The sequence below is a fragment of the Paroedura picta genome, chromosome 6 (assembly GCF_049243985.1).
Source record: "Paroedura picta isolate Pp20150507F chromosome 6, Ppicta_v3.0, whole genome shotgun sequence".
Taxonomy (NCBI): domain Eukaryota; kingdom Metazoa; phylum Chordata; class Lepidosauria; order Squamata; family Gekkonidae; genus Paroedura; species Paroedura picta.
In genome coordinates this window covers 69348979-69374810 of record NC_135374.1, presented here as the reverse complement: position 1 = coordinate 69374810, position 25832 = coordinate 69348979, and the positions used below count along the sequence as shown (strand labels likewise).

General features: G+C 39.8%; 1 protein-coding gene across 18 annotated transcripts in view; it reads right to left on the bottom strand.

Annotated features, from left to right (window-relative positions):
• Window positions 1-25832, bottom strand: part of DMD (dystrophin) — a 1311735-nt gene that overhangs the window by 658118 nt on the left and 627785 nt on the right. For all 18 annotated transcript variants that reach the window (XM_077342956.1, XM_077342959.1, XM_077342965.1 and 15 more), the window contains 9 exons: window positions 24255-24437; window positions 24025-24159; window positions 21999-22148; window positions 13302-13463; window positions 11697-11807; window positions 9071-9244; window positions 8468-8623; window positions 5091-5261; window positions 207-386 (listed from right to left, as the gene is read on the bottom strand). In XM_077342956.1, coding sequence (XP_077199071.1) covers window positions 207-386; window positions 5091-5261; window positions 8468-8623; window positions 9071-9244; window positions 11697-11807; window positions 13302-13463; window positions 21999-22148; window positions 24025-24159; window positions 24255-24437 — 1422 coding nt within the window. The remainder of the gene's footprint in view (window positions 1-206; window positions 387-5090; window positions 5262-8467; window positions 8624-9070; window positions 9245-11696; window positions 11808-13301; window positions 13464-21998; window positions 22149-24024; window positions 24160-24254; window positions 24438-25832) is intronic.

Here is a 25832-nt window from a genome sequence, read left to right as displayed (position 1 = left end):
CCTGCTATAGATTCCTACAACATGTCTATTCACTTTAAAATATTTTGTCTGTGTAGTAAAAAAGTACAACAAACTATAACAGTGTGAGTGTCTAGCACACTGGCACACTCTCTTATTCGAAAGGAACTAAAGTTTGTTCATGGTGTTCCAGGATTTTTCACTACACAGGGCAATACACAACAGCAAAAAAAAAATTGATTTCTTACCAGCAACAAGTTAAACCATTCCTCAGCTCGTGAAGTAACTGCTATCCAGTTGCTGCTCAGAAGACTGAGTTTATCATTCACTAAGCTCTCTTTCCCTTTAAGCAGAGTCTTCAGTCCCTCTCCTAAATCAGTAATGTTCTTCAGTTGAAGCTGACGTTTCTCTATGTCTTTTTTTGTTGCCTATGGAAAGTACACGTGGGAAGAAGCAGAGTTTGGAAAAATAAGCCATTATGATTTTAGGTATCTATGTTGCATCATAACATTGCTACAAAGACCAGTGCTTTGCATTCATTTTTACTTTGCAGGAGGGAGGGATTGTGTGGAACGCAATAATTTAAAAACCCCGCTGGCCCCTCTCTCACGCAGTAGAACTATTCCACCACTGCTTTGTTTCCTGGGGTGACACATTTCAGCGCTGGAGCGGATCCAGTGCTGAAATCTGTCCCCCCATGGGGACGAAGCTCTGCAGCACCCCACTGGCGGCAGCCCGGGGCAGCCTCTGCCATGAAGAATGGTGCAGCGTACCTGTTGTGGAGAGAGGAAGGGAAGGTGATTGTAAGCTGCTTTGAGACTCCTTGGGGCAATGAAAAGTAGAGTATAAAAACCAACTCTTCTTGTCCATCTAACAATGGCCAGTCAGAAGAAGCTCCACACACTTTCGGGTATGCGAGGCAAGTTGTTGGCTGACACTATCCAAAGGTATTAATTTGGGGGCCCTTGATATAGAAAGGCATTTTTATCCATCGTAACAGTCTTTAAAAATCAATTAACAAGGGGTGGGAGTGAATGAAGTAATCATTTCTCAAATTAAGATATTTTTGTGCATACTGAGAGCATATTAGTAGCTGACTAAAATAATGCTTAAGATAAAACTATATCAATCACAGTTCCTTTCAAAATTCACAATTAATACATAACTTCACATTACCATTAGTAAGCTAAACTTAATAATCCACTGTAACTGCTTAAACGATGGTGACTATATTCCTCAGATTTCTCAAGTACAATGCTTACGCAAACTGTAAATTTTAACTTTCTTTATAAGTAAACCATTTATTTACCTTAGTTCATGAAATGCTTTAGGCATACATAATTTTTGTATTACCAGTTATATAGTCCATTGATAGAATACATATTGTGAACCTCAGCTACTAAACTCAGTATATTCCAACAGGTCTTACATTAATATTATACAGCATTAATTAAAATATAACAATAATGCATTTTGAGTTCAAATATGATTACAGTCGTAAATGACATAGAGGTTTTTGGGAGAGTACCATCTGGCATTCTGAACCTGAGAGCAGGCCAATAATATGAATAGGAATATGAGCCCAAGAGCTTAGAACAAATTGTTTAATGTCAACCAGTTGTTCCCTAGCCTATTAACACATTGTGAACATGCTCTTTCAAAGTGGCCCCAAGAGAGAAGGGATTTGGCAGTGGAAAGAGGTGACAGCCAGAGCACTGGTAGGGAATGGGCAGGCATGTTCCATGCCAGGCTGTTTAAGAAGGCATAACATTTAGCTAGGAACATATAAATTCTTTACAGAGACTGGTTGCGATTCCTATAAATAAAAGACAGCTGACTTTCATGCTCCCTCACTTATTTAATTTCTGTACAATATGAGATACTATTAGCTACATGATAAAGCACTTGTTCATGTCACAAGCCACATTTCTGCTTTTTAGACTCAGTTTAGTTCCATACAGAATTATTTTTTCTCAGAAGACCACAAGTGACTGCCACCTCTTTTAGTGTAAGAGGCTGAGAACCTCTGCTTTAGAATATTAACTCAATGTACAATAAAATCAGAGTCCAGTAGCACCTTTAAGACTAACAAAGATTTATTCAAGGCGTGAGCTTTCGAGTGCAAGCACTCTTCGTCAGACTAAGAACTCCTCCCGAGTAGAACTCCTCCTGTGCAGCTTTCCCCGAGGGCTTGAAATCTGGATTCCCTCTGGATTTTCAAAAGAAAAGCTGAGAGAATCCGGATTTCAAGCCCCCCGGGAAAGCTGCACAGGAGGAGGTCTACTCAGGAGGAGTTCTTAGTCTGAGGAAGACAGCAGGTACTCGAAAGCTCACGCCTTGAATAAATCTTTGTTGGTCTTAAAGGTGCTACTGGACTCTGATTTTATTGTGCTACTTCAGACCAACACGGCTACCCATTTGAATCTAACTCAATGTAGTAAACATCATTATATTAAACTAGAAATCAAAATTTTCTTGTTAATAATTCTGTGCTATGATCACTATTACATAATCTACACTCATAAAGGAAAGGTGATTGAATTGTACTTTGGTAGGCTAGCAAGCACATTGCAGTTGATTAGTACATTTCTCATGTATGCGAAATTTTAATGAAATCTTTTCTTTCCCTTTGATTTTGTTAAAGGAAAACGTTACCTTTTTGTAATAAGAAACAAGGAACAGAGAAATGAAACTACTTCATACTCATTTTAATCTGCAAATCTCACATATCAATTATATGACTGTACACAGTCTTCAATGCAATAAAACATATCTGTATGCAATCATTAATGACAGGTGTGTCTAGTTAAGCTGCAGCTATGGTATACTGGATGATACAAACCAGACTTTCTGCATTGCCTATTTGTTCCTTTCCCACACTCATCTGCAAAAGGACTTGAAATGGGCCAGATCCCACTACATGCCTACCTGTCCTTGCAATTTTCTGGTTTTTCCCCTAAAGATCATTAATTACTTTCTGTTCACTTGAGGTATGACAGTTCTCTCCTGGCACTCATCAATTAAAGGTTAATGATCAGTTCTTGTTTATATTGGCAAGGTACTTTAAGTACAACTTGTTGCCCATGCGATAAGCCAAAGCGTGTGCATAAACATAAACAAAATTCTAGTCTTGATTATAATAGTAGTATGATTATGAAATAATAAACAAACAAATTGGCTTTGGCAAACTATGAGGTGCAAATCAAATACTTAGGGCATTTCTGCACCCTTTAAATATAGTGTAATGCTTACCTTAAGTAGTCGTTATACTTTGGCCCCTCCACATGATGTTGCCAACATCCACCATCTGGGCAGCGTCTGGCCGGCTACATCCTTCATTTTAAAGTGCTAGTTGGTGAATCCCAAAAAGTGGATTCACAAACATTTGTCGTGCTACCTAATGGAGGGCAGCCAGCAGGACACCAGCCAAACAAAGGGATGGAGGCTCAAGTGCACAAGGTGCCTCCCTCATCCCGCCCCTCTCTTCATCCCAACAAGCTTGCAGGCGATGGCAGAAAGAATTTTTCCCAAAACGTCCCTCCTTTGAATAAGCCTCCCCATCGGATCACATGGAGGAGCATGTATGCAGACATGCGAGGGGAGAGTCAGTGGCAGGAGAATGGTGTTTTTTTTTTCAAGTAAACTGCCTGGAACAACGAATAGTCATTCAATTGTACAGGCAAAGATTTTTTTAAAAATCCCCAGAGTTGTAGCAGAAAGCATTCCTCTCTAAGCTCTCCCCACCCTTGCAATCAGGAACAAGATTTATTTTTAAAAGAAGCAAGCCTCGTCATTCCATAAGTGGTGGCAATAAAGAAGAACTACTGAGTGCCCGGTACTGAGCACCGCTTGCCACACTGCCAGTCCTGGCCATCTTACGAGACCATCCAAGCTCTCATGAGGGTGGGAGCAGCCATGGGAGAGAGGCGGTTTCAGCATCACAGCAGGGCTCAGTTTGAAGCTTCAGGAGCCACTGCCGCCTCCGCCACCCATATTACGAGGTGAGGCCATCCCCTCACTCTTCTGAGGGTGGAAGCAGCTGTGGGAGATGGGTCCTGTTGGTGGTGCAGCACAGAGCCCAGGCAGCCACCACCACCTTCACCACTTTCCTGAGGCTGTCCCTGCACTGCTGAGAGCAGGAGTGGCCACAGGAGACAGGTAGCATCAGCAGCACTGCAGGGTTCTGTGCAGAGCATCAGCAGCTGCCTCTGTCTCCACCTCCCATCTTCCAAGCTGTCTCTGCTTCCCCTGCCAACTCTCCTGACTGTGACAGGTGTAAGAGGAGGCAATGCTATCTACTGGAATGCTTCTTGAGATGGGACAATGGATATTATGTCCATTATCATTTCCATTACAGGGAGTGCATCAATAGATATTTTCCACATCAGAAGAGGATAATAGCAGGGGACTTCAGTTAATTTGATCTTCTTTGAAGAGGGTCATGTCCTCTTGCTTTTGTTAAAGTATGTGCAAACAATGAAGAAAAGGACACCTTCCTTTTTACTAAATTCCACAGCAGTACTTAATATTGTTGATTATACTGATGTGCAAATGCAACTTTAGATACATTTCAATAATACTATAGGAGTTAATTTTTCTAGGGATAGTTTCCTATGACAGGAAGTATAAAAATCCTAGCAACACTTATGACTGGCTTATAAATGTTTATGTAGTAAAATCTAATGTATTAACTGGCAGTTATTAGATACTGCTACATTAATATATTAAATTTTCTTTAAAATGGATAGGGAAAAATGGAAACATGTGAAGATAAAACTCACCACCTTCTAAATTGGAAGTATAAAAAGGTACCTAGCATTCTGTTGTTGTTACCTCATCCTGACCATTTGCAGGGTCCTGAAATTGTACTGTGACATCTGAATCCCACCCTGCTATAAAATTTAAAGCTAATATAATAAATTCTGGATTAATTTTTTTCTTGTCAAAATATATTTCTCAGTATATTACAAAATGATTAAATTTTATTGAGAATAAAATATGTTAATAAAACTTTTAACAGTGTAAATGATATGATGTTTACAGCTCTGCAGGGAAAATGCTTTTTTTGTGACAGCAAGATAATTCCAGGAAAACATATGTGAATTTACAAGGAGGAAAATATATATTATTACCTTGCTCCAGGCGACTTCAGCATCTAAATTGATAGGCATGCCTTCTACTGCTGATCTCTTTGTCAGTTCTGAATCTGTCACTGCCAGCCATTCTGTCAGAGTATTCATTTCCTTTCTCAGCTTCCGAGATAATTTCAAACATTTCTCTAGTTCTTGCTTTTTTTCTGTCACCTGCAGTGGGAAAAAAAAGATTCTGATAACCTAAACTTCAAAATGTTTCACCACCAGAAGTGCTACTCTGACTCGCTTTCTTTTCCTTGCCATCACATTGGCTACAAGTTTTGTATTCCCATTATATGCCAAATAACTCTACTATCAACATGGCTTTACTGGCCACCTATTGTCTGTTTTAGAACCATAGCTGCTAAACCCACTGCACCTTTTTCTAGTCACCTCAACAAGATGTCAAGATCCAACACTGGAACATATGGCCTAATGGATAAGCATTCAATGTTGTACCTTATTAAATACAAGTATTAAAGACTGTTGTGTGTAAAATACAACAGGCTCTAGGTAGTGGTTGATGTTAAAGGCTGCCCAGACCCCATTGTGCAGGTGGGACACAATCATGCCACTCCAACCCTGCTTTGGCCCGCAGATCACCCTTCGTCACCGCCATCGCTACTCAACTCCAGACAGTAAAGATCAGCTCCCTAGGCAATAATGGCTGCTTTGGAGGGAGGATTCTGAGGCATTGTAACCTTCTGAAGACCCCTCCTCCAAATCTCAAGAAATATTTCCAACCTTGTGGTTGCCAACCACAGACTTCCAGAATTGCAGCTCATCTCCAGACTATAAAGATCAGCTCCCCAGGTGAAAATGGCTATTTTGGAGTTTTGCCTTTTGAACCTGTCCATAGAGTTTTCATGGTAAAGCAACGAGTGGTTTGCCGTTTCCTTCTCCAGTGGATCACCTTTTATCAGAGCTCTCAGCTATGACCTGTCCGTCTTGGGTGGCCCTGCACAGCATAGATCATAGTTTCACAACTATGCAAGCCCCTTAGCCACGGCAAGGGAGAAATCCTTGAAGGGGCCCCATCATATACATCCCTTCAAATGGAATACATGTGCAAGACCACTCCATAACACTGCATAATCATAATAACTTTATTAGTTATTAAAAGTAGCTCAGTAACTGTTGTAGGTTAACAACCCTAGAACAGAATGGATCAACCCATGTTCTTTGCTATCGTGCATGATTCTTCCCCCAGGAAGAACAAAGGCTGGACCATTTCAGTTTCTGCCAGCAAAATGCCTGGCTGTTTATGGCCCTGATCTCTTAATAACAGGGTTTGGAATTTAGTGGCAAAGCAAAAGTGGCACAATGTTTTAATTCAATTCTCTCTGCCTTCTCCCACAGGAAAAGAAGGGGGGGAAAGATCAATCAAGACCAAAGAGAAAAAAGTCAAAAGAAAAAAAATTGGAACCTAAATCATGAATATACAATGAATTTGGCCAATCTAGATGCTATTTAAATTATATGGTTGTCATCTGAATTTGCCGTCAATTAGATTTTGAATTGCATTGTATCTCAATGAGACAAAGGCTATGCAGAAACTGATAAACAGAAATGAGTGTGAAATGATGCCTGCTGTCCTTCAGCAATTTGAAGCAGATGTATTGAAATGTTTCCTCGAAAAATTATTATTTGTACTTATTCATTTTGTTGTTTAGAAACCTGCTTATGAAAGCTTGTATAATTAGAAAGAGCAGGAATAGAAGACCTGCCTAATTAGGCAACCTGAATAAATGCTTGTCTGTGTAGAAATAAGACCCACATATTTCAGTGGGGTGCTACTTATTTCCAGGTAAGTGGCAACAGGACCATAGTTTTAATGTTAAAGGACAAGGGGCAACAGTTATTTTGAAAGGTAATGCTGTAACATCAATAATCACCATCCCTTTTGGTATATCAATCAACAAATGGGTAAATCTCTGCAGCATCAAGTAGCAATACTAAGACATATTCAAAAAGGTTTTGATAATAATTTAAATATAGTTTTCACAATACATTAAGTTATAACTCAACTGATTCCTCCATTATTTTTCATACATGCAACAGAACGTTTTCTGTTAAAACCCTTACAGTGCAGTCCTAAGCAAACTATGTACTTCCATGGATTTAAAATGCTATAACTTTATTTAGGATTGCATTATTAATCTGTCAGATTTATCATTTCTACATTTTTAAGAAGAGCCAGATCGACTACTATTCTGTATAGTATTGATTCTTAACTCCTTTTACTGTTTGATGAAGGGACTTTTCTAATTATAAAAGGACTGTTATTTTTATATTTTTTAAAGTTGTTAAGAACATACACAGTTATATAAGCAGGAGATACTTCACTGAATGTTTAGAAAGAATAATAAATGTGGATGCACTTTTAATGTTATATTTTATTGCAAGTCCACTTTTTAAACTAGACAAGTATTAAAATAGTTCCATGACTAGCTATATGGATTCATGGACTAAAGTAATATTTTCTCACTCTAATTTATACCTTAAATGTTAAAAAGAAAATCAGGAAACACTGCCATCTTAAGGTCTTTCTTTTTTACACACTTACTGTGTATGTCATCTCCAAAACAGCCAATATTTGATAAAACTGTGTTACACGGTGCTCCATGTTTTTTTTTGTGTTTGCTTTTTTTAGACAAAGTAACTGTGGGCAGATTGCATCAGCAATGGTGATTTGCAGGCCGATGGGGAGAGGCTGTTTAACTCTCTGTCCTTTCAACTTAATTTTCGAGCTGAAATAACCTGCTCAAAAATGGTTTCATACAAAGGTTAAGAGAATGAGAGATTTCTGTCTGTTTTTGGATCACATATGTTTCTTTGCCCTCCAATTAAAAATAGACAATAGATGACACCAACGTCCAGTTACCAATTTTTTCAATAAATATAATATGTTCCATGGAAGATTCAAACTTATATGAAAAAGAATAGCTTATCTGAACTTTTAATTGGGCTCTTAATTGTCACCTGCTGTAATAGATATTCTTTCTGTTTATATACAGCCAAGCTGAATAGATATCCAAAAAATACCTTATGGGTTTTTTCAGGATTCCAGTAACTAAGTCCCCAAAAATCTTGGAAATATTCAGGATTAATTCCCAGTAAGGAACAATGAAACCAAAAATATCATAATCCTCAAAAATACACAGATCCAGATATCAACCAGTATTCCAGGAGTACAAATATTTTTGGCTCTTTTATACCCTGATCTATAAAAATTCCATTTTTAAAGATGCACATCTCTAATTCTTTCCTTTTAAAACAGGAAACACAAACAAGGCTACTTTAAGATAAGATTAAACATGTTTCTCTTTGTAAAATAAACATGGCATTAATTTTGCACTGAAATGGGAGCAACATACCTTGGCACCCAGATCATTGTACTGCAATTTCAAAACAGTAAGCCTTTCATCCAGTTCCTTTGGATTTTCAGTTTGCTGCTTCTGAACAATCTGACGGCCAGTTTTTATCACTGTTTCCACTTCCGATTTCACTTCACTAAGAGTCTTATACAATTTCTAGGCAAAGCAGAAAAAGAGGAAGTATTCAAGCAGAAGACAGACAATCTGAGGTCATTTTATGTGTAATACTAGCAAGAAAGCCCATTGCAACCAGGAATGCAATAGGCACTAGGCCCCAGGGTACACCAGCAGGCGCAGATCTCTCTCTCTCTCTCTCTCTCTCTCCCCCTCGCAGCAGAAGCCATAGCAGGTAATCAGGGGTTATTTGCAGTTTGGCAGGGGTCTCTGTGTCTCTCTCTTAGGCATCTGAGAGCAAAGTGGCTAGCGTCCAGGGAAGGAGGGCAGGAGCTAGAGAGGGAGGGCCAATCAGGGTGCGGCCACCTTCACTGGCCGCACCCTGATTGGCCCTATTGCATCTTGGACAGCCAGGACACTCTCCACCCCTAGGGTGTTTCACAAATATTAAGAGGAACAATGGATAAGTCTATCATACAAAATACTGACCATACAATGATCCAGCTGTGACTGTATTGCTTCCTGCTCAACACTTCTCAGTTCCAACTTTGGCACTTGCAATTTCACCTCATCTAAAATTCTTTTACATTCCTGTAGGCGCTGTTCAAAATTAGCTGGCTTCTGGAACAAGCGAAACTTTATGGAGACATCTTGTAGTTTTTTCTGAAAAGACAATATGATACAATTGAATGCAAAGTATGCACAGAGAGCTATCTTCTGCTTTGCCGTGCATACTATAAAAATGCAGTGCAACATGGTTTCCTAAAGCCCTTTCAAGGGTTTTAGATATTTCTATATACTTAGGACAATCCTGAATGTGTCCTTTTTGAGAATATGTGCAAGGCCAGTGAACAGGGCCAAGCTATTGGCATAGAACCTGATCTGTCATGAGTCAGCCCATCACATGATCTTTTAAACATAACTGATGTAATGTGAAGTCACCCTTGGTGATCCTATAGAAATGGCTGTTGCCACGTTTTTCAGTTTTGCACCACTTCTTTTAGTTGTACAATGCTCTGGTCAGTGTCCAATTTGATTGCATATAACCACCATGTTCTCTGTCATCCTGCTTTATTTTTACCACTAGTCCTAGCATAATTGGTCTTGGATTGCATGATATGGCCAAAGTAAGTGAGCTGGAGTTTCGTGATTTTGCCTTCCAATGATATATCAGTCTTTATGTGCTCTAGTGCAGTGGTCCCCAACCTTTTTATCATTGGGGACCGGTCAATGCTTGACAATTTTACTGAGGCCCGGGGGGGGGTAGTCTTTTGCCGAGGGACATCATAACCGTCTGAGCCCCTGCTCCACTTGCTTTCCTGCCGGCGCCCCTGACAACCCACTGCCTGCTGGGGGGCGCTGCCAGCTACAGCTGTGCAGTGCCACACTGAGGGGGAGCCCCAGCCATGGTGGCCGCTGGAGAGCACCAAAGTGAGCTGGCAGCAGAGTGGCAGGGCAGCCCCCGAGGCAGCAGCCAGGGAGGAGGACGAGGAGGAGCCACGGACCGGTACCGACTGATCTACGGACCGGTCCCGGTCCCCGGACCGGGGGTTGGGGACCACTGCTCTAGTGCTCTAGTCCATGGAATCTGCAGAAGCTTTCAAACAAATCAATTCTCCTGTCTGATTTCTTCATTGTCCAACTTTCACTGCCATAAGGGGCTAATGGAAATAAGATTGAACTACTCTACATTTGACAATCTGGTTTATGTCCTTAACCCAGCCATTTACACCTGGGCATGTCAGTCCCAAGCCCAGATAAATTGGGAAGTTAAGGAAAGACCTGGCAACCTACCTTCTAAAAGTTTTGCCAATAAATGTCTATGTAAGAGATCTCAAACAATTAGACATCAATAATTTGGCTCAAAAGTCCATACAAAAGATCAATCTGGAAATCAGATTAGATGCTGGCAAGCTATTGTACAATGTAGTATCTATAATTTTCTTTAGAGCTTCCATGCAAATTTAATTGACAGCAGTAAGCCATTTCATGTAAATGATCAAATATTTAATAATGTAATCAAATATTAATAATGTAATCCTGGTCATGAATGAATTAACTTACAATTAATAGCTTTCCAATACATTACAAATGGGTTCACTGCTTGCATGAGAACTTGCTAACTGAATGAAGTTCCTTTATTCCACTGAAAATTTTTGTCAGCTTAATGTCCTAATACATAATTGGTTGGATCTTATGGATCTATATAACTGGAAAGAGCAGCATCAGGAGATTTCAAAGATAGATATCACTGGATGTTATTAGCATCTTGATGACACCCAGCTCCAAAGCCAAGGGCATTCTCTCCAAGAAGATCTTATGACCCCCACTGAACTGGCACTGGATTCCAACTCACAAGACTCAAGAGGGTGAGACTGAAGAGCCAGAAACAAGGGGGAGAACAGGGAACTCCAGGAGACTCTTCATTCTAAAGACCCCTGTCCCATCTGTCCCAGAGGATGCACTTGAGAAGCATACAAATGGATCTTCTCCACCAGAACTTTCCCTTGCAGTTGGATCTTGCAGTTGGACCTTCTCCACCAAAACTTCTCTCCGTCCCCCAAGATCCAAGGCACCTGAGTGTTACTGTTGAACCTAGAACATGACTTACAAGCCCATCTATATTGTCTCAATAGCAAATAATAGCCAAATGAGCTCCAGGGAGTCTAGGGAAGTTGGGCTCCCCACCATCTCAGAAGAACCTATAACAGGCTTATTTCAATGACTTTGCTCAGATAAAGAGCTGTTAACAACCAGAAGGATTGCCCAGATTATTATAAAACTGCTTCAGTAAGTCGGATGGTGATGGTTTGCAGACGTGGCCTTCACAATTCCTGTTGACTTCTATGAGAGAAACTAAACCAGACCCTTATAGATTTGACCGGATGTGTTTCTGGGTGTGGAAATTCTATCTTACTATTTAGAACAGTTTATTTCCAAATCATAGGATAAAACTGTGTTTTAGATTTCTTTTATTTACAAAAGCAGTTTGCTATGTGGCATGGGAAAGATGGTTGTGGCTCAAGAAAAACAAGTTTAAAGAGCACTCTCACTTAACTTTTTTTTTGGGGGGGGGGACTTTGAAGTGAAGTAATGATTAGTTGAATTTACAGACCTGTGCAGTATCAATTTGGGAGAAGATTTTTCTGGCAGCATCTTTACCCCGATTCCGTTTTTTCATTTCATCCAAGCTAATCTCATGGCTTGTCAACTCTGAATGAATTTTCTGTAGAAAAATGTGAATGTGTTTGAAATCAGCGTGAATTATTTTCATAAGCAAATATATAAAATATTTTTACCACTGTTATGTTCCACTTTGCTTTGCTCTTCATTTATTTGTTTATACCCTTTCTTGAAATACTTCACAGGTAGAAAGGATGGAGAGACATAGAAATGATTAGGACCTGCATCCCCCTCCCCATTACTCCTTTAATAATCGCTACTAGACATACTATGAAAATGATTAATGTACTTCAGTTGTTTGCCACCTGATGGGTTAAAAAATAGAAAACAAACTATTTTTGCTATGATTTAACACAAACACATCAATTGTATGAGGAATGGATGAAGCAAACCCTTATAATGAGATAAAATATCATTTTTGGAGTGGGAGAGGAATGTATCTAAAGGTATATAATAGGGCTGGATGTAACACAAATGGAAGCAATTTAAATTGCTGTAAAAAGTCAGACAAAATAAGAAAGATAATTTAATTAATATTTTGTATTTAAAGATGCATTATGTGATTACAAACACAGATAATAACATTTATATTTTAGCTTTAAGTGGAAGGAAATAAGCAAAAAAATTTCTTACAATGTTTCAGCTCAAATATATATTATTTTTTATTTATGTTCTGCTGTCTGGAGACAAAATCAAACCCCAACCGTAATCTATGAAGTCGGTGAGGCTCTCTCAGCCTCACCTACTTCATAGGGTGTCTGTTGTGGGGAGAGGATAGGGAAGGTGAATGAAAGCCACTTTGACACTCCTTCAGGCAAAGAAAAGTGGCATATAAGAACCAACTCTTCTTCAAATATGTACATATTCAAATAGTAGCAGAAAACATTCACATTTGAATCACCATTTACAAAAACAATAATTAAATGAAATATTAAGCAGAAAACTGCATTGATTTCAACTAAAGTATAATTTGCTAAAAAAGAAAAATGCAAGGATATTTAGACAACTCTTTTCGTACTGAATTATGCGTATGAACATATCAATCCAAGTAATTAACAGAGTATCAGTGATTGCATAATTCATGGGCTAACTAATCAGCTTTACTAGGAAGTCAACTAAAAGCAGTAAAGATGATGAGCAGTTGATGGCATAATACAATGTGGGAACTTATAGCACTGTGGAAACTTATGTCTTGCAACTCTAACATTATAGCACAACCTTCAGCAACATTTAATGAATTCTAATTTTATGTGATAAAATAATTTTATGTTAGTTTAGGAATAGTAGATAAAATGAATGTAAAACATGTTTTGATCGTAAGATATCTGACCTTTAGACGATCCTTATTACTATGAGTACTACTGCTATTGTATTACAGGAAGAAATCTGAAAAATATGGATTGCAAACTGAACTTCCTAATTCATAGCACTGAGAATTCTAGAAACCAATATCGATCAGTAAAAGCCAAACAATTACAGAGTTTTAGTGGCCTCTTTAATGACAAAGCTACTTAAGACTTAAATCCATAAATCTTACCTGTGCTTCTTGAGGTACTTGTGCTGCATCAATTCTGTCTGCAATGTAGCCTGCTAACTGCCGATCAATGAAAGTCAGGGACTCTTGGATTAACTGAAGGGTTTTGTCAGTCTCCTGGGCAGAGTGGATACTTTGTTCAAGAACCTTTTGTCTTCTCACAGCCTGGAAAGATTTTGAAATGTTAGATCACCATTGGGGCAAAAAACCCCATGAACTTTAGCTCAAAGAAGAATGTCCAGATGTTGTACAACCACCTTTTTATAAGATAAACGTCTCTTTTTGCCAGCCATTTTGCTTCTTACAAAGGAAATAAGCACAAACACATTTCTAATATTTAAACTATCCCCCGAGAACAAAAGCAAACGTTCAGTAAATCTATGATGAGTAGAAGACTGTAAAACTAAGTTCAACCAATCTCTAAGGGCTGTTTTCCCTTCTCAGGCCTAAGGGACTGCCTGATCTCATTATCTTTTCCAAGAGATCTTCTTTCATTACCGTCATCACAGTCAATTTTAGATAATCCATTTCAGTAAGTGAGAGGGATAAAAGATCTGTTTATAAAACAAACTCTCACACAGAAGATATAAATAGTTCTTTAGGACATGGGTGAAATGGTAGTTCTCAAAGGAACAATTAAATCCTTGTGCCTCTAAGTCTTTGTATGGTTCATTCCTCACCTTATTTAAAGTACTCAACATTCAGCATTAAATTTTATATCTGAGCAATGTCATAGTCAAACTCATCCTAAAATTAGTTTAGCAAATTGTATCACCTGATCCATGAAACAACAACTTAATTTTTCTACCTGGAGACGTGTCTCACTGTGAATTGGAGACAGTTGCCTGTTTCTCCATGCTTTATAGTTTAGGATGACACAATGCATCTGCATACTGTATTTATGTAAGTAGAAGTGTACTATCAGATTGCTACACTTTTATGAGGATTCCAGTGCCAGGCTTTCAAGGTGAATTAGAAAAAGAGGTAATTTGCCATTGCTCAGAGGACCCAATCCAAATACTGACAATCTGAGATCTGGGCTATACCATGTAATTGGGCTATACCATGTAATTCCATATACATTAGTTTATTTACAAGTTACTTAAAAATACTATTGCCCTTTAAAACTTACAATGAGCTAAGAAAAATGTATGAAAAATTACAGAATAAAGTTGAGTCTAGTGGCATTTTTAAGACAAAGTTTTATTCATGGTATAAATCTTTGTGTGAACGCACACTTCATCAGATACAATGAAATGGAAGTTACCAGTTACAAGAGGGCTTAAAACGCTTACTGGTTCAATTCCTGGACTTCTGTGAAGTAAACAAACTTGCTCTGGGCTTTGAGAAGTCAAAAATTGTGGGTTTTGGAAAGCCATGGAAGCCTCTTACATGGAATGTAAGAGGTAACAATATTGAACAAGTTAAAAGCTTCAAATACTTGGGAATATTTTTCACCATAATGCAAATTGGGCTACACAGAGGAAATATGCAATCACATCTGCAAATCAAGTTCCCTGGCAATTACACATTTCTTCTACACCAGTGGTGTACCAGTGGTAACCAGTATGTGCCTGCAGCCCTCAAAGTATTCAATGGGAAACTAAGTGCCCAACTGCTCTATGGCAGTGGTCCCCAACCCCCGGTCTGGGGACCGGTACTGGTCTGTGAATCAGTCGGTACCGGGCCGCGGCTTCTCCTCGTCCTCTTCCCCGGCTGCTGCCTTGGGGGCTGCTCTCCAGCGGCCACAATGGCTGGGGCTCCCCCTTGGTTTGGCACTGCACAGCTGCTGCTGGCATCACCAGCAAGTGGAGCAGGGGCTCAGGTGGCGGTGACATCCCTTGGCAAGACTACCCCCCCGGGCCTCAGTAAAATTGTCAAGCGTTGACCGGTCCCTGGTGATAAAAAGGTTGGGGACCGCTGCTCTATGGCATCCCTATTTGGATCAACACTTTTAACCAAGCAGTTGAAAGTTTCCAATCTGTCTTCCTACGTAAAATCCTTGGGCCCCCAAACTGCATCTCTTATGCAGTCCTATGTCTAGAAATCAGCCAAAAACTATTGGAAACCAGAGCATGTTTGTTAAAAATCAAGTTCTGGCTTCGCATTCATTTTAGATCTGACCCCAATAGTCTAATCTCCCTTATGCTATCTGAACATGAGTCATCTACTTGGTTAAGACACATTGAGGGAAAAATTAAATCTATAGGAATCTCTTTAGACTCCTTGTATCTGGTATCTGAAAAGACTGCATTTGATTCAATTAAATGCAGACTGTTAGACATAGAACTGCAGGAACTTAGCAGTAAAGCTAGAAATGTTTGCTCGCCATTGAGCTTGGGGATCTCACCTGGCTGTAAGAAGAATATACCAAGCTTCCATCTGTACCGAGGCTCTCCTGCTCTCTGGAACTGCGTATTTCTACCTAGCTGCGTATTTCTACCACCTAATCATCCCACAACAGCATAGAGCATTCATGTTATCTAGAACTAATGCTCTACCTTCTGCTGTGCTGTATGGGAGTTTTTAACAGATCCCGCATTCAGTTAGGTTGTGCCCCTGTGGACAATGCTGCATAGAATCAATTACACACATTTTCTGCCATTGTCCATTTTATTCCTCGATCTGAGCTAAATTTCTTAATTCACTGTTGTGTAAAAGAGAACTGAATTTGGATGAACATAAGATTCAGTTTCTTTTGACATCCCAGAATCCTGATATAATTGAACAAGTTGCAAAGTTTTTATATCTTGCCATGATAAATCGTGAATGTATTATGTCTTACTCTAAAGCATGATCTTTGCCTTTGTTTTCTCTAGCAGTGGATCCTTTTGCACTTTCCCTCCTTATATTGTACTTTTATATGCTCTTAAAGGCTTGTTGTTGTTAAAAAATGTATATTCTGGATACAGGTATCTGCCTGGAATATATGAAATGGACTGAACAGAAATGCTGGTGGAATTCAAGCGAAAACTTATTTATCATCTTGCAACACAATGTTTTGTTACAAGACATAAAAATAAATATGCATGAAGTCCTTCCCTTGTTTGTTTATATGTAAACTTCTTTACAACATTCAGCAGTGATGAACAAATTCATTCCCTGCCAAGTTGCTTTCTGTACTTGCCTTAATATATAATTCAGTTGAGATTTTGAAAGCAATAATAGAATTACGAACAATTGGGGAGAAGTTAGGCTAGGCTTAAGTTTTTGTTTTGATGATAACAACAGAGTTGCTACTGTATTTATATTCTGCAGCTTTAACAAAATTACAAGGAACTATGAACAAAAGGTTGAATTATGTATTAGTAATTTTAGAAAATATTACTATTAAATACAAAAACCTGTAAAAATGAGCTTGACTCCAAGAAAACACTGCTTTAGGTAATTTCATACTAAATCGATTGATATGTATTAAGCTAAGCTTCTTTGTTTTACTGAGGTTTGTCTCTCTCCTATCATTAAACACATGTAAATCTTAAGTGACGTAACAGTGTTATACAGATAATCACATTTCGTGATGTAACTAGATCAGAGGCCAAATATAGTCCACTTAGTGTGAAGGTAATGCTTTCTGGAGGCTAGGATCACTTAGTGGACAGGCTAATATTATGATGACCAAAACCTGTCAATTCTTGCTACATTTCCAAGGGGGAATGAAATCAAGTAGAGAAAACTAGAGAAGGCAATGTTAATGAGCAGGCTAAAAATTTTGCATACAATGACAAATAATTATTGCTAGATAGGGGCACTTTATGGAATTCCTCAAATCTGTTAAAATATATCCCTTATTTCAAAAATTCCTAATGTTTTTTTCAGGTAAAGATAATTACCGTATATACTCAAGTATAAGCCGAGTTTTTCAGCATATTTTTATATGGATATATTTATAGATATATTTATAGATATAAACTCAGAGATTGTTGGATCTAACATCGTTACTTCAAAGTTAAATAAATGCATCAAGCATTGGAAGGCTTTTACTATTCTTGATAAGGGAACATACTGTTCATGATACGTTGGCATAAGTGTATCTACCACTTGAAAAGCACTATGATAATTCAGTGTTCTCAAGAGCTAGATAAAAAGATGCTTGCTGGCTTCCCTCTCTTAACTGAATTTAATGCATACAAATAAATCTGTTACACTACCATTTTTATATTTCTCTCAGAATCAGTAATATTACCATATACTTGTTTTTTCTCTTTTATTCAAAATAAAAATAATTAAAACTTTATATAATAGGTTTGCTAAGATTGGAAGTCACATTGAACACCAAGGCTTAGTCTTATGCTCACCCTGAAACACTTGAAATACATTTCAAGACAGCATGTTTTTTACTGTACAGTGTGAATCTACTGATAAAATAACAAGTCTGATTGCTAGAAAGTTCTGGAACACGGTCCCCCCTTACTTTTACTATATCAATAAAAAAACTGAGTGGAATGACAGTCCCTGGGACAGGACTCAGTGCTCTAGAGGCTGATATTGCTATCTCAAGCAGGGACTGTCACTCCACCCTGGATGCTGTCATTCCATGCTCAGGGCAGATTTCTTTAAATCTTTTCCACATTTTTCACTGCAGCATTTGTGTTCTGTAATGGATTCCAATGAAGCCATGCAGGTCCATTGCCATTCCTGACTCTCATTATCTTCAATGGACATTCAGGCACCAGGTTGCTCCCTTTGTTTCCAGGGACACTCTTGCTATTCATTTTAGTACAGTCTTCCTTAGCAGAATTCCTCTCCCATCCTTTCCCAGAATTCCTCTCCCATCCCGTCATAATTTTTTAAAGAACTTTCAGGGAGGCTAGAGTGGCTGTTTTGCAACCGAGTAACAGTGAAATTGCAGGATAGTGGTGCTGTCTGTCCACTAAAGCGGTGGTCCCCAACCACTGGGCTGCGGCCTGGTGTCAGGTCGCGAAGGCCCTGGCACTGGGCCGTGGCTCCCTCTCCCCGCCCCCCCAGTAAGGAACTTCCCAGGCTTGTGGCCTGGCAAGCTTCTTTTTGTGGGAGGGTGGGAGAGGGAAGCAGGGCCGTGCATGCGCGTTTGCAGCCGCGCATGGTGGGAAGGATTTTTTTTTGAGGGGTAATTTCGTTTCACTCAGATTCCTAATACTGTAATGCGGTGGTCCCCAACCACCGGGCTGCGGCTCCCTCTCCCCGCCCTCCCCCCGCAGTAAGAAACTTCCCAGGCCGCAAGCTTGCGGCCATGGCAAGCTTCTTACTGTGGGAGGGGGGAGAGGGAAGCAGGGCCGCGCATGCGCAATGCGCTTGCGTGGCCAGACTGCACATGTGCACATGTGCCATGCGCGGCCAAAAATGTGCATGCGTGTTTCGGCCGCGCGTGCGAATTGCACGTGCGAATTGCGTGTGCACGGTTGGGCAATCGCCCTCCCTGCTGCTACAGGTCCCCATCCTGAAAAAGGTTAGGGACCACTACTGTAAGGGAAACTCACAGTAATGACCCAAATCAGTCATATCCCTGTATATCTTTGGCTTGGCAACTTCTTTATGTGCACCTCTACACCCAAGTCCTCCTCTTTTCCCCCATTCAGATCCTGCAGGTCTTAAATGAGAATGGAAGAGGTTCTCAGATACCCCTTTACCTTCTCCCCCTGTCAGGATTCTCTCTTCTCTACCACTCGTGAGCACTCTCTCTCTAGTCTTGGGGATAAACACAGCCTCAACTACCTCCTTTTCACTCCAAAACTGTGAGGCCCTTGTATGCTTCAGCCTTCCTTCCACTCTTGTGGGGCTGGTGGGAATGAATCCTTCAAATCTCGGTGTTCACAGATGTTTTGATGAAGAAACATACTTGTACATGCTGTTTTTGTGTGGCCTAACCAACTGCAATTAATACATATTTACATGTTACATAGTAAGTAAGTGTATAAGCTTTCTCGCTCTAGAACTCATTTTTTCAGATGCAATATCATTGAAGGAAATGCTTCTAAATAAGTGCAACAAAAATAACTATACACATAAACAAACCAAAACCAATGAGCCAACAAAATGTTTTACACTTTCCTGTATTGCACACATTGGCAGCCTGCACAAAAGAAAATGGAAAGAAGCAAGTTTTCATTCCAGTTTACAAACGTTTTCTACTGCTAGATAGCCTGGAGGCAGTCCTTGTTTGCCTTGAGTGTCAGGTGAAAGATTGTTTACAAGCCTCCACTAAGCAGCATGGTTGTTTACTCATGGTAGCCTGCAGTGTCTAAATAACGTTCCCCTTCTATACAAATAAAATCCCACTTCAGGAAGAATCTGCATAAAACAAGAACTTCTCTACATCTTTTTACAGAACTCTGGCTTTCACAGCGAGCAACAGAAGATTTGACTACCCACTCACAATCTTTGAAATAACTGTTTCTACATGTATTTGGATGTTACATATTTTAAATGTTGCTATTTCTAAAATAGATGGTCTTTGGAAAAGATTTATGCGATCTGAAGAGAAACCAGAGCATATTTTAAAAAGATCTCTGTACTTTTGGATGCCTCACAAATGCTAAGAAAAAAACTGAACTATTTCAGATAGCCACATTCCATTCTTAATTCTCATTGTAGTATTTTTAAGTTTTGAACATTTCCAATATACTAATTTTATTGACATGATTTTTCACTTCTGACTTGCCTAAATATAATAATGTGAAATAACAATAAACAACATTTAATTCAAAAACTACAGTTTATTCATCATGGATACATTTCAAGGGGAAGGCATTTAAAGCTTATCCACTGCTTCAATGAAAGGGGGAAAATCATGACCTTTGAGTTTACAAAACATCATCTTAACCAGGAAAATAATTTGCCAGGTTCTGTGACCATTCCATGAATTAAGGCACTTAATGTGTTTGGAACTCTCTTGTTCAGTTAAAAAGCCCATCATACAGATAAGCAAAATTGTTAGCAACTGCCAGCACCATGACATTCAGCTCTCCAAAATACCAAGACCAGATACTATGCCTCTTATTTCATAATATAGTAAAAAGCAAAAGGAATATGGAACAACAGCCAGCTCTCCCAAGATTTGCAACTGAGTCCCTCCTCCAGGTTTTCTTGCCTTTTAAATGCCTGAAATGACTTAGAGGTGAGAGACTGTGATGTGAACCAGTGGAGTAAATACACTGGCAAAAACACAACGACCTGCCCTGCCCTTAGAAGACCTCCCCCACACCATCCTGTTTGTATTGTATTGTATTTTTGCACTGTATGCCACACTGGCTCTCAACCTGGTAGAAAAGTGGCATATAAATACTTAATGCTTATATGAATAAGAAAAAATAAAGGGCTGAATAGAGAGACAGACAAATGTGCAAAATGTGTACTTGATGCCATTTCTGAATTTCACACCATTGTAGATAAAACAGGATGAAAAATGGATACTGCTGGTAAGGGTCAAAGCAAAAAGGTAGCTCTAAACCTTTTTTTCTTTTTCTTTGCTTTTTTGCTTATTACAGGGGTAAAAAAAAATTGAGTCTATCTAGAGCCCTGCCTGATGAGGTTAGAAAGGTAATGAACAGAGCTTTTTTAGTGAGGGAACCTTGCATTTAGAAAGCTCCCCAAGGCTCATGTGGTAGCTATCTTACTGTACATTAGATGGCAGACCTATATCTTCTTTACCCAGGCTTGAACCGAAGGCTTCTATTTTTCAACTGTTAACAACTTTCAGCCTCAGGTCTGTTTTATGAATATTTTTAAAGGCTATTGTTATTTAATGCTGTCTTATAGTTTGTTTATTCCTGATACTCCTTATGCTGTCGTTTATACATTTTTATTCTTTCTATTTTATCTGAAGAAACAGCACACAAATTTCTTATATAAATGAACATGGATAAACTATGATTCTGCCAGTCTCAGGCCGATGCAACAGTCTTTCTGCCTCCTTCTGAAGGTAACTAATTTGTCAAACTTAAATACATTGTCACAAAAGAGTTGTAGGCTTTGAACCAAACTGATTAATTATTTAATTTTAAATAAACAAATTTTAATTTAAAAGTTAAATATTAAATTTTACAATGTATTCTGCATTTTTGGTAAGCCCCCCGCAACCTCTAGGGAAGAGCAGGGTATAATTTTTTTTTAAAAAAATCATCTTTAAACAGCCCGTGGCGCCACGGGCGCCACGGTCTAAATAATTCGTTAAGCCCCCTTGAGGTGGGCTTTGTCCGTGATGAGGAAGGGTCTGGGTTGGACCCTTCCTCACGACAGACAATCGGAGGGACCAATCGGCAGGCGCAAAGCGCCTGCCGATTGGTCCCTCCGATTCCCAGCCTGAGCGCCTCTCGCCGCGTCAGGCCGCCGCCCCAGGGAGCCCCCGGCAGTCGCGCAAAGCGCGGCTGCCGGGGGTTCCCTGCCTGGCGGACTGACGCGGCGAGAGGCGCGAAGCGCCTCTCGCCACGTCAGCCCGCCGCCCGAGGGAGCCCCCAGGCTGCCGGGGGTTCCCTCCCTGGCGGTCTGACGCGGCGAGAGGCCATCTGACAGAGAGGCTGGTTCTGTGAAGGCTCAAGGGGGTGGCAGGTTACAGTAGATGAGCAATTGGGATGTGAGTGTCCTGCATAGTGCAGGGGGTTGGACTAGATGACCCATGAGATCCCTTCCAACTGTATTATTCTATGATTCTATGATTGAGGAACCAAGCATTTATTCAATTGTTTATCAAAAATGTCTGTACAAAACTTTTAAAAAATTTACCTCCTGTTGTAGCTCTTCCCATCGAGTATTGAATTTCTCCAGCTTCTCATTGATCAGTTCATCCAAAACACCACCATCAGTTAATGTCTGTGCCAGCTCACGAATTTGATTGCGATTTTCTTCTGGGTGTTGCATTAATGTTTCCAGAGACTGAAAAATTCAAAACTGTATGACTGATGTGAATGAAACTGTTTCCAATATTTTGTATTTTGTGCTTTTGTTAAATGCTTAAATTTTTGTGTAATGTTTTGTTTAATTTTTATCAGTTTCAAGTAATGTGTTCGTCAGGTTAGCCTAGGAAACATAAACCAATGAGAGGTCTCCTGAAGATTGTCATGAACCCCGATTCATGCCTGTTTCATTTCCTGAAGCCTGGCAAGGCTCAGCGTTGTAAAACGGTATACCTGTCCTTTGGTCTGTGACTCCCCTACTTTCCCAGCGGGACGTCTTCCTCCTTTCGCTTTATCAAATTCTTCTTGCAACCTAGCTTGGACAGCAAAGACTCAACAGAAATACAGCTGTAGAGATTAGACACTGGCCATCTGGCAGTCTGTGAATTCTGGCACCTTTTGTGCCCTCTGCTCTCCCGCTGAAATGCCTATGTCCCCCCCTCCTTTATTGAGAATCACCTATAACTACCCTGAGGTGTTACTGCCAAGATCTTTTGCTCAGGAGATCTTGACTCTTTCTAGCAACTCTGTAGTTTCTGTTTAATAAAGTTCTTCCTTGAATTCTCAACTGCCTGTTGGATCTCAGATGTGCCTTTATCACGGACTCTACTGGTTGGGCTCAGCTTGATTCCTGACAAGGATACAGAAAACTTAAAGTTAAAAAGGACAGTTTTCTGAGAACAGAAACTTAGGGATGCCCTTACTGATTTGTCAAAATCTCAGAGAAAGGACCAGATATATTAACAAAATGAACAAGAGAACAAAAAGCAAGGAGAATGAGTTGAAATATAGATGTCAGAGACACAATTTAAACCCTTGGAAATTTTGGTGGAAACAAGGACAAGATGATGGCCTAAGAAGACAATTGATTTAGACTTTTAAAAATCATTTAAAAAATCTGACTTCTTCTTTTGAATGGCCACCTTAGTTTTTCAAGTTTAGTTTCCCATGCTACATCCAAAGCCCTTCCACATTACATAGCCCCCTCCCTAAAATCCTATATAAGCCGTGGCTCTACACTGCTTCTCTGAGTGCTTTCAAACTCAGGATCCATTGGACCCCCCCCCCCCCCGTCATGCTGGCTTGTGTCACTGCTTTCTGACTCTCTACAGGAATAGTAATTATACATAACCTTCTTTTCCCACCCTGATTCTTCTCTATACGACTGACTGCTTGATAGGTGTGCTAGATATATTTATGCTTTTATTGTTTTCTTTCTCATAAAGACTGTTACTATTTTTACAATTTATCAATGTCCTCCTTGAGTTCTTAATGGTTTAATTGCCTCGTAAACACTGGCAGTCAATCCTTTAATGCTATGTTACTTCCCTCTTGCTCTGCTAGTTCCCCACACGGGACACGTGTAAGTACCATTTTGGTAACAGCTGGTAGAAATTTTCTCCATCACTAAAAGCAACAATCAATATATGTGAGCTAATATTGGGCATTTGTCAATGTAGTCCTAAATAAGAGTCACACTCCTCTATGCTCATTGACTTCACAGGACTTAGAAGGGAGAGAGAGACTCTGCTTCAGATTGTGCTATGAATAAACTAGAATTACATGGCTAGAGTATTATTTCTGACTGCTTTGATTCCATCCTAATAATGCCATGGCCCAATTAATGTCTCCATATCATCTTTTCTACCTATACAGATTTCACACTACATAGAATTTTAATGGTCTTGTGGTTGCAGCAGCCCTACCTTATTCAGCTGGCAACATACATTTCACTAACTGAGCAACTTGAACTTTGATAGCAGTCTTTCAGCTATGATGGAGTCAGAATCAAAGATGCCCTGCTCCTTGGGGAAAATATTCCAAAATACTAATATATGAACAGTGACAATACTTACATCTAGTGCCTCTGAGATCTCTTCTGTGCCTTCTTGGATATTTTCAGTTGCCCTGAGTTTTGACTCCATCTCATTTAACCACTTGCTTTCAATATCCAAGTACAACAGTAATTCACGCCAACATGCCCATACCTCCTAATTAATAAGATATAAATATGTTCACATTAATTTTAACAAAAACAATCAAGTGTTCTGCTTAGAAAACATCATCATGAATGGCCTGAACTGACCTCCAGTGTTTTACACTTCCCATCGAGCCTGCTGCAAAGTCTCTGGTAGTTGCTAGTGAGAACATCAAGTTCCTTTTTTAAGGCCTCGTGAGCTGCAGGTGGAGCCCTTGCTATAAAATTGTTCACAGAGTCTGTGAGAAGCTTTACTTTCACCTCTTTCTGTGCAGCTTCTTCTCTTGCTCTCTGAAATTATACAAAAATTGTAACTGTTACAGAATGGAAAGTTGACACAAATGAGGGAAATCTATATCATCTGTATGTATGTATGTGTGTGTGTATATATGTATATGTATATGTATATGTATATGTATATGTATATGTATATGTATATGTATATGTATATGTACCAAAAAAACCTAACCCTCTTGATTTTACAATACATTGGTTGAGACCATGAGAATAGGGTTGCCAACTCTGGGTTGGGAAATACCTGGGACTTGGTGGATGGAGCTGGGAGTGGATGGGACAGGGAAAGACCTCAGGACTGTACAATGTTATGGCGTCCATTCCCCACAGCAGCCATAGTCTCCCTAGTCTGAAGATTACCTGTAATTCTGGGGGATTCTTAGGTCCCACCGGGGGACTGTTCACTATATGAGCAGAGAAATGTTTCCTCTGATTTATCCTTTAAGCAATGAATATAGTTTAGTGTTATGGTTAAGAGCAGTAGCCGACAATCTGGAGTGCTGGATTTAATTCCCTGCTCTTCCACAGGTAGGCAGCTGGATGACCTTGGGCTAGTCACAGTCCTGTTAGAGGTGTCCTCACAGAGAAGTTCTGTCAGAGTGCACTCAGCCCCACCTACCTCACATGGTGTCTGTTGTGGGGAAAGGATGGGAAGGCAATTGTAAGCTGTTTTGAGACTCCTGGGGTTGTGAAAATTGTAAGCTGTTTTGCGACTCCTTGGGGTAGTGAAAAACACAGTATAAAAACCAAAAGGTTAGTGATAAGACCAGGTGGAGCACAGGATTAGGGATAAGACCAGGTGGAGTTCATCAGGGATCAGGTGGGTCAGGTGAGTCCAATATGCATATCATAAGGCATGCTGGTAGTGACCACAGATGTTGGGAAGAGAAGTGGGAAGAGCATGTGGAAATAAAACTCAAGGGGGAAGAGGAACTAAAGCAGCTTGCATCATTCTCCTTGCTTCCATTTTACCTTAAAAACAATCATGAGCCTGGCCCGAGTTAGCTCAGGAAGCTTCCATGGCAGAATGGTGATTCAAATCTGGGTCTTAGTCTGAAACTTTAACCACTGTACCACTCTCACAATCACTGTACCACTCTCATCACTGTACCACTCTCATAGAATCATAAAGTTGGAAGGGACCTCCAGGATCATCTAGTCCAACCTCCTGCACAATGCAAACTCTAGTTTGCTTGGAGTAGCTGATGTTGAACAGTAGCAAACAGCTGGCCTGTGTGAGGCATGCAAGTTGGGTCGTAGTAATTTGCCAGTGTTTACTGCCAAGCCTGGCCCTGATGAATTTTCCTCAAAGACCCAGCCCCTTACTCCTGATTTTTACTGATAGAAACCAAGGCTTGAAGGCTGGTTGTGGTTGCCTATAATCTCTCACAA